This window comes from Elephantulus edwardii, unplaced genomic scaffold (assembly GCF_000299155.1).
Source record: "Elephantulus edwardii isolate Elephantulus edwardi_28Jun2011 unplaced genomic scaffold, EleEdw1.0 scaffold00026, whole genome shotgun sequence".
NCBI classification, from domain to species: Eukaryota; Metazoa; Chordata; class Mammalia; order Macroscelidea; family Macroscelididae; genus Elephantulus; species Elephantulus edwardii.
In genome coordinates, this window is record NW_006399776.1 from 6,046,221 (window position 1) to 6,055,632 (window position 9,412).

Genomic DNA, 9,412 nt, shown 5'->3' on the forward strand with positions numbered 1-9,412 from the left:
CCGGCAGATCAGGGTAATGGAGAAGACACAGAAGGCAACAGTAAGTGCTTGGACGCACTTCCTAAGGCAAAAGGCTGCCAGGCCACAGCTTCCTGCCATAAGCTATCCTTATTGCACCAGAAATTGTTGCTGCCCTATTCCAAGCCACGTGTTCCTTGAGCAGGGAAGCCAGGGGTTTGAGCTAGCTGTCAGGAAAGGGCAGCAGCTGTGGAGGGAGTTGGTCTGAGTTTTGAGATTGCAGCCTCCTCAGGATAGCTGGGGACAACAGGCTGCATGCAGGGTCCCGAGCCTGGACCCTTCTCACAGGGTTGCAAGCACGACTACATGGACTGACTTCTGCATGACTCTGGGAGCACTGTTCACAGGCATGGCTAACCTGGTGGTCCTGCTTGCTTAACAGCCCCTCCTTGGGAAGGGAAGTAGAGGAAAAAAGAGCCCTATTCACCTAGGAACCTTCCTGGGCTTCACCACCTCCAACATTCACACCTCACCCTCCAAGAAAGAACCACATGTAATATAGTGCAGACAGTAAGAGATCATTTTATGGACACGGTATGAAACATAGACTGGAAAGGCACAAGGTATGTGATGAGAGATTCTCCGGAACAGACCAACAGTCAGGAGTGGCCTGGACCGAGGGACAATGTCAAAGGGGAAGAGGCTTTGGCTCAGCCACAACAGTTATGTCTGGGTACCAGATCCAACTCAGCTCCAGAAACATAGGGGGTGTGAACTAGCAAGACCTTCAGTCCTTGGAGTGTAGGAGGCTCGCCTGACTCCCTGCAGTCCATCACTCAGTGGGCTGGGACCTCAGGGAGACGACAGTTCAGGGGATAGGGAATGGTTGGTCTGGGTGGCCAGAGGGTCAAGGCTCTCAGATTTCCTTGGAGGAGACCCTATCTGGGTGGGATGGGGTTAGCAGCAGCACTAGGGGGAGTATGTTCTGGGTTGGGGCCACCGCTCAGCAGGGCCTCTGAGTCCAGGGCAGGCCCCCCACCTGCCCACTACACCAACATGGTGCAATAAATTAAACTTCAAGTAATAAGTCAGTGTCAAGCAGGAGAGTTGGAGGCTGGCAGGTGAGTGGAAGCTTAAGGGAGGAAAATTTCCCAGCTGCCCACTCTGTCCTCTCACTCTCAGAGGGCTCCATTTATACCAAGTCTGTGTGCACTGAGGGGAGAGTTGGTCCCAATGTTCATAGAGGACCCCCTGCAGGGGCTTGGCCCCTCAGACTAGTGCCAGAGCCTGCTCAGTGGGGCAGAAGCAGGGCAGCATGGTGCCCACAGCATCCACGATAGCAGCCAAGTGCTCATCCTGTGCCTGAGGCCCACAGAGCTGCATGAAGTCTGCCAGGCACAACAAGTACTCCAGGATGTGGCCCGAGAAGCCGCGGCAGGCCAGGATCTGAGTGGCGATGGCCTCCTCAGGCGCAGGACCCAGGTAGCCAGGGTTCTGTGGGGTGGCCACATAAGCCAGTGCCTTGAGTGGCTTGTCAGGGGTGTCTTGGGGGTAGAAGGTGACTTCCTTGGTGTCATAACCGCCGAGCACTGCCTCGCGAACGTTCAGGTACTTCAAGGCCTCGCTCACCTGCTCACCTTGAACCTGGTATGCCACACCCCACGTGCAACCCTGGAAGAAAAAAGAGACACCTGGGGTCAGTCAGGATAGCTCCTTGCAGGTCCCTCCCTCATTTCAGGTGGCTGTGACCCACCCCAGGATAGTGGTCTTTAAAGGAGGAAGGTTGATGATCCATCTAGTAACAGCATCAAGACTCAAACTCACTACATCATAGCTGATCCTCCAGAGGGTTTCTGAGGGTGTGAATCGCACAGGAGGAGATTGGCCATCTTCCTCCTGAGGAGCCGCTAGTGGATTTGAACCCCCAGAGAGGAACAGTCTTTAGGTTAACCGTGCAACTCCCTACAGACTACAACACCTAACTTCTCTTATCAGACCCTTTTTTCCTCCTTTTTAGGAAGGGTTGTCAAGATCAACTAAGTCTCAGGAGGCAGAATTTCTTTGTTATTATCTTCTAGCAACAATTACAATAAGCTTGTTATATATGAGGGGTCTTAAACTCCACCCTAATCCTAGTGAATCAAATAATCTGAACAAGATTTAGGTGAAAAGCATTACCCTAGACCAACCTTATCTTTTGCCTTAGAAGAACCTGACCTAGTCTGCAACAAGGGCCCCGAGGTCTATGGATCTATGCTCCAAGGGGGACCTTGGGGTCACTCTCTTGATTCAGACACTTACCTCATGGTCTTCAAGGAGGGTCACCACACGTCCAGGCTAGAGAAAGAAGATATTTTTTAAAAAGACAAGTTAGAAATCGCCTCTATCAACAACAGAAGAAACTTGCCAACACTAACACCCTAGGCCTCAGAGAGGTACACTGGGCAACCTAAGCAACCCCTCATGCAGGGGGAGATGGGGGCCTTAGTGCACAGTGGCAGGTGAAAGAGACTCCAGGCATCACTGATTACCTTCCTCAATCTGAGCCTGGAGGGCGCTGACAGCCTGGCCCCACCTTCATCACTCCCCGGGGCATGGTCTGATGCTCACCATCTTGTCACTACCCCTATGGAAGGTGTCTCCCTGCCAGAAGCGGCGGCTGTATCCACGCACGAAGCCTACACGACTGTCACTATAGGCAAAGTCAGGCCTCCATACGAGAGAGCCATAGCCGAAAATCCACAGCGCTGGAGGATCGCTGTGATCCTGGGAAAGCTGCGCAGATCGCTCTGAAGAAGGTGAGGCTGGTGGAATGCTCGGGGATACGGACTCTTGCTTCATGGTGCCGGGCGCAGGGACGGGACCGGTCGGCCTTCGAAGCTGGTCTCCGGCAAGAGCACAGGCGGACCGACGGACGCGTACACCTGGCCTGGCACCGCTCCGTCGTTCCAGCTGAGCTGGCTCCCAAAGGAGGAGCCCTTTAAACCCTCCGGCTCGGAGGCCCCGCCCATCGCGGCCAGTTGCCGCGGTGATTGGGGCGGGTCAAAAGATCTTTCGACCAATTAGCTCTGAGTTTTGCTACCCGGTAAATCGCGCCGTCCTCTGAGTGGACAACTGCGTGGATCCAGAGCGCCTGTCGATTGGTTGAGCTCCCACTCTTTAGCAAACCCTTCTGAACTGATGCAACGCCGGGGGTGGTTTCTCCAGCGCCGGCATGCAGCAAGGGCTCGTCGGATTGCGTCAGGCAGTGGGTCGGAGGCAAAAGGCCAGGACCTGCAGACCCTGGCGTCTGCCCGACAGCCCCTCCGTGGGTTGGGCCCTGCAGGAGGCAGAGAGGACGAGCCTGAAGGTTCTCTCCCTTGCAGCCCTGTCCACGCACCGGTGGAATCCCCGCAACCCCAGGCAGCAAAGACTCAGTCCTCCGGCCTGCGGAGGGCGAGTCCAGAAGGAGCGCCTTGGGCGGTGTGAATGCCAGTTCTGGGAACCACGCACTGCGGGGGGAGCTGGTCCGAGGCACTCTCCGCATTCCCCTCAGGTGTATCACGCCGTTGGCTCGAATGAGCAAATGGAGAAACTGAGTCACGAGGTCAGCAACTTAGGCTACGAGGCTGAGTCAGGCTTGGTGCCCGAATTTGCGGGCTCTCAGAGCACGTGAGGGCTGCACGTCAGGTGCGGGACCCCGTAAGCTCAGGCTCTCTTGGGCGGTAGTGGCCAGACCTGCGGGGAAAAGCTATAACTGAAACGCGATGTGTCTGGTTCTGAATTCTGACGCGATTTTGAAGTTTTTGCACCAATGGTATAGTTAGGGTTTTTTGTTTCTCTCTCTCTCTCTCTCTCTCTCTCTGTGTGTGTGTGTGTGTGTGTGTCTCCTCCTCCCTCTCTCTCTCTCCCTCCCTCTCTCCTCTCTCTCTCTTGCTCTCTCTCTCCTCCTCTCTCTCTCTTGCTCTCTCTGGTTCAGGGTGGTATGGCCATATACATGGCCTAGTTAGTTTTGAGGCACTACATACAAAGAGGTGACCTAAAGAGTGCCATGGGGATACCTCCTGGGGACGCCTCTTGCTGGAAAAGGGATGCTGAAAAAAAAAAATCCTTCTCACAAACTGACTTGACTGCCGGGGAGCCCTCTGGAAAAAGAAAAGGGCACTATCGTGTCTTGTTCCTTTCTAATTAGATATTTAAACTAAAAATCACCGGCACACTTTTAAATCCTCATCCCAAAGGTATCTCTCCCAGGGAATATATTGCTCAACAGTGTGTACACTATGAAGGTATTTCTTTAAAAACAAAACCCAGTAGTAATTTACTAGTAGTAATTGGAGGGGGGAAAAATACCTGACTAAATATACCTAAACTGTTAGCAGTAGACGTCACTAGAGGAAGACTTCTAGTATTAAATATATGAACAGCCATTCTGAAACCTGCCCTATCCTGTGCCATCCTTATCTCTGAGACACTAAGAGCCCATTGCTGAAGTCACAGTGTCAATCCATCTCATTGGAGGTCTTCCTCTCCTTTCCTAATCCTCCAACTTTCCAAGCATAATGTCCCTTTCTGAGAAACAGCCTTACCTAGCTACATGTTCAAAGTAAGAAAGACTTCATCATCTTTGCCTCCAAAGAGCAGGATATACCTGTATGTTCTTTTGGCAGTCCAAGAGATGGGAGCTGGATATTCATTACTCTTCTAGTCATTCTTTTTCCTTCCACTTCCCATATTCTCCCTCATATCTTTTCTTCTCTCTATTGTGCCCCCATTTCATTCATGTGAGTTTCTCCTTTGCTGCTAGTTTCTTAGGAAGACTGTTCGCATCTCCATTGCTTTTGGGTGGTTATGGGCAGGGGAGGGTGGCAGAGAATTGGAACAGACATATTACTGGAATTATTTGAATTTACACAAGCAACCTTTTGATAAAGTAGCTGAGTGAAACAATTTAAGGATCAAAAACTGTCCTTGCCCTTTGATCCATACTCCCAGAATTATTTAAAATATGGGGAAAACCACATGTCTAAAGATTTTCAATGCATTATTATAGCAAAAGCAAATTTAAAAAAGTAATAAACCAAAAAATAACTAAACTATTGTCAACCACATAGTGGCAAAATACACATACCAAAAAACTCCATTTAAATATCCAACAAAAAATTGGTTGAGAGCACTTGAATCTGACATGCTTACATTTGGCCGTCCCTGGCACAACAATTGGTCTCTTATTCACTTGGAACAACAAGGAAGAAGACTCAGGAATAGAAGAGGGATATGGATTGTGTGGCCGATTGTCACCATGACCAACTGCCTCAACTCCTTGAGACCAGAAAGAAGTAGATAGTGCCTGGCTACTATTATAAAACATTTGATAAAAAAAAATTCCTAATAAAATATCCTGATTAAAAGAGAGCTAAATGAGGATCAGAACTTCAAATTTTAACAAACTCTAGACTCTGGAAAAATGAAGGGTGGATGAACTCTTGAAATTATTGCCCAGAAAAAGTCTTTAATCATTGAACCAACAGGTCCCACACATCCTTCTAGAAACATGTCTCTCTTACCTTTACTTGTTAACAATACTTACCTCCTTCCCTCCCAGGCTGATTTTCTCTGAAATATTACAGCAAATGAATCTTATTGTTACTTTTAAACTCCCCTCCCCTCAGGGCTGGGCTGAAGATGTCTCTCACTCAGCAGAGGTAATGGGCTTGTACATCACCTCCACCCTGCAGAGCTACACATGATTTGCACATGATGTCTACCTGGTGGCTTCCTTTTTTGGACCTGTCCTAAATTAATCTTTCCTTATTGTTCTGCTGCAGGCAGTCACTTCTCATTTCCTTATGATCTATCTGTTCCTTCTCACTTCTCATGCCAGACACCATAATCATCTCTCAATGTTAGTGGGCATGATTATCTGAAACAAGGAAATAGTGTGTTTTCAGAGCTAGGGAATTTTGCTAATTTATTATGCTAAGGATGATGTGTTCTTGATGTTGAGGTGTAAGCCAGACTGAAAACGATAGTCTTTAACCTTCTCCCATAAGTGCTTCTAGTCCTATTGACTCTCAGCAAGTAAGGTTGTATCATCTGCATATCAGAGATTGTTGGTGAGTCTTCCTCCAATCCTGACACCACATTCTTCTTCATATAGTTCAGCTTCTGGGATTATTTGCTCAATATACGGATTGAATAGATACAGTGAAAGACTACAACCCTGAAGCACACTTGTCTTGACTTTTAAGACATGCTGCATAAGGAAGGGACAGACCTTGAAAAAGAACATGCTTGGAAAAGCAGAGGCTCAGTGAAAGAGAGGAAGACTTTCAAAGCAACAATGAGCAAAGACAGTGAGGATGGCACAGGACAAGGTTTTTCCTAAAGCTGCTGATTCCAGAGAGATGAAAAACCCTCCCAGACACTGTGCCAATCTATCTTCTTGAAGGTCTTTCTCTTTTTCTTTGATCCTCTCTCTACCTTTCCCAGTATGATCACTCTCTCCAAGGCCTGATTCCTCCAGAAAATATGCCTAAAGTAAATGAGATGATGTTTCTCCATTCTTACTTCTAAGGAGCCCTCTGGTTGTACTTCTTTAATGACAGATTTGTTTGTTCTTTCTGCATATTCACTACTCTTCCCCAACACCACAATTCAAAGGCATCACTTCGTCAGTCTTCCGTATTCATTGTCCAACTTTCTGATGCATAAGAAGCAATTGAAGCAATTGAAAATACCAAGGTTTGTATCAGGTGCACCTTAGTCTTTCCCCCCTCCCCCCCAGGGTCTAGAAACCACTTTAAAATACTTTATTTTTTTTTAATAATTTTAATGAACATTTACAGAGAATTTGGATTTCCATTCATTCACTGCTGCACTTCTCTACCTGCCCAGCCCTCTCCCCACATCCCCCCAGTTCGCTCCTCTCTTTCAAAACTAAAAGAAAGACTCCCTCACTGGTACATAATCCCCCCATACCCCTCCCATCGCCCCAAGTACATTCCTCTATGCAACCTTTACCTTAGTCTTTAAACTGCCATTTTTGCTCTTTATAATTTTAGATGGGTCCTAACTATTGATTTCCGGTCCATTTTACTCTAGACTTCTTCTCATTTTCTCATTTTACCAGGACACATTTAAGATAGAAAATAACAGATTAAGCAAGCAAGGGAGCAGACACAAATGAGGAGACGATGCAAGGTGTGTAATTACCAAGGAACTCGGGAATATAAGATTGAAAGAGACCAAGACCATGCCTAGTTCAGACAGGGAGAGAAAGTCAATACCAGTCTCCTGAACTGTGAATAAGTAAGAAAAAGCCACCATCACAGGGAGTTGCTGCTGACCCAGAAGCTGAGCCTTTCGGGTGGTTTGGATTCACCAGCAGCAACTCTAGAGAAAAATGGGCTGTCTCCTCCTGTGTGCCTCGGACACCCAGTGGACGGTCAGCTAAGACTCATTCAGTTTTGGATTGATGCCAATGAGGTTTTCAGGTTTGTTTTTTTTTTTAAAAATAAAAATTTTACTTTATATTGGTTTACTTACAAAGTTTATATACGTTATACATTGTTTTTCACACCAGATCCTTCCCATTTCCTTCAGCCACCCGTCAAATTATGTAACTCTATAATTAACCATCAGGATTGGTGGAAGATCCATCAACAATCAGCATTATGCAGATGACACAACCCTGCTTGCCGAAACTGAGGAGGACCTGAAGCAAAGGACTGCAGCTTTTAATATGGATTGAGGTTCAATTTCAAGAAGACAAAGATTCTCACCACTGGAACAAGTGGCAGCATCAGGATGGATGGCGAAGAGATTGAGATTGTTCACAGCTTTAGTTTGCTTGGCTCCACAGTCAACACTCTTGGCACAAGCAACCAGGAAATTAAAAGATGTATTGCAATGGGAAAGTCTGCTGTTAGGGACCTCTCCAAAGTAATGAAGAGCAATGGTGTCACTCTGGAGACTAAGGTGCATCTAATACAGGCCATGGTCTTTGCAATCACTTGTTATGCATCAGAGAGTTGGACAATGACTAGGGAGGATAGAAGAAGAATTGATGCCTTTGAGCTGTGGTACTGGAGAAGACTATTGAATGTACCATGGACTGCCAAGAAAACAAACAGATTCATCCTAGAAAGGATTAAACCAGGCGGCTCTTTGGAGGCAAGGATTCTGGGGCTTCGTCTGACATACTTTGGACATGTTGCAGGGAGGTACTGGTCTTTGGAGAGGGACATCATGCTTGGGAGGGTGGAGGGAGAGCACAGGAGGGGAAGGCCCTCTATGAGGTGGATTGATTCAATGACTAGTGTAATGGGGGTGAGTGTGTTGGAGACAATGAGATTGGCACAGGACAGAGCAGGGTTTCGTGTTGTTGTACATAGGATCACTATGAGTCGCAAGCAGCTCAACAGCACCTAATAACAACAATAATTAACCCCCACCCCCCACCCATCATCACCCCTCTGCTTCCACCCTCTCCACCTTGGATCCTCATACTTGTTCTACAATAATAGTGTTATACAGTATTTGTCCTTGTGGGACTGAGTTAGTTCACTGAGCAAGATGCTCTCCAGACCTTCCCAAGTTACACAGTGATTTAATAAACACATTGCTCCTGCATGTTACATAGTATTTCATCATGCAAACATATCATAATTTCTCTATCCATTCAATTGTGGTTGGACATTCTGGCTGTTTCCATTTTCTTACCATGGTGAACAATGTTATGAAATTTGGTGTACAAGTCTTTGAGGTTTTTTTATTTGGGTGTTTTTGTGATAAATAATTATGATCATCTCTCCCAAATTCCTAATAACAGAACAGTTGCTTGAGCAGAGATATATTTTCTGTGTATGTTTTAAAGGAGGACTGAGAGAAAAGGGGTGGGGGAAGTCATTAAGTAGGCCACAATCTCTGAGGGGCCTCTGAGAGATGAGTCCTCAGGTCCTCAGCCCTTAGAACACTATTCCCCAAGGCTCACTACTAAGAGGAAGCAGGAGGCTCCAGAATCTTTTAGAGGGCTTTTATCAGAGAGAGGATGGGAGCAAAATGAGTTTCTGTCAGAGTAACTATGAGATATCATCCCACCCTAGCAACAATAGCAAAGGTCAAAAAGGCAGCAAACAATAAATATTAGCAAGGTTGTGGAGCGATTAGAACCCTTATTCATTGCTGGTAAGAGTGTAAAATGGTACAATCACTGTGGAAGGTGGTCTGGCACTTTCTCAAAAAGCTGGAAAAGGAAATACCATTTGACCCAACAATTCCACTACTGAGAATTACCCAAAACAAACCTGAGTCATGACTCAAACAGATGTATGCACACCCATGTTTTGTTGTGTTGTTGTTGTTGTTATGTGCCATCGAGTTCCCTGTGACTCATAGCGACCCTGTGTACAACAGCCTTAAACCCTGCTCTGTCCTGTGCCAGCCTCACTGTCTCCAACACACCCATCCCAAT

At 47.0% G+C, this 9,412-nt stretch overlaps 1 protein-coding gene across 2 annotated transcripts; it reads right to left on the reverse strand.

Annotated features, from left to right (window-relative positions):
• Positions 1-1,227: 1,227 nt before the first annotated feature.
• CHAC1 (ChaC, cation transport regulator homolog 1 (E. coli)) lies at positions 1,228-2,907 on the reverse strand. Of its 2 annotated transcripts, XM_006883001.1 has the most exons (4): positions 2,569-2,907; positions 2,260-2,295; positions 1,588-1,629; positions 1,228-1,452 (listed from the first exon to the last, which is right to left on the reverse strand). In XM_006883001.1, the coding sequence occupies exons 1-4, from the start codon at positions 2,797-2,799 to the stop codon at positions 1,228-1,230; spliced, it is 534 nt and encodes a 177-aa protein (XP_006883063.1). In that variant the 5' UTR covers positions 2,800-2,907. The 2 variants fall into 2 exon arrangements, with proteins under 2 accessions (XP_006883063.1, XP_006883062.1); XM_006883000.1 differs by having other exon boundaries at positions 1,228-1,629.
• Positions 2,908-9,412: the final 6,505 nt, after the last annotated feature.

Excerpts from the sequence above, each read along its gene's own strand:
- CHAC1 (XM_006883000.1), bottom strand. The coding sequence starts at position 2,799 with ATGAAGCAAGAGTCCGTATCCCCGAGCATTCCACCAGCCTCACCTTCT. Across the intron at positions 2,296-2,568 it reads ATAGGGGTAGTGACAAGATG|CCTGGACGTGTGGTGACCCT; the intron begins GTGAGCATCAGA and ends TTCTTTCTCTAG. Across the intron at positions 1,630-2,259 it reads CCCTCCTTGAAGACCATGAG|GGTTGCACGTGGGGTGTGGC; the intron begins GTAAGTGTCTGA and ends TTTTTCTTCCAG.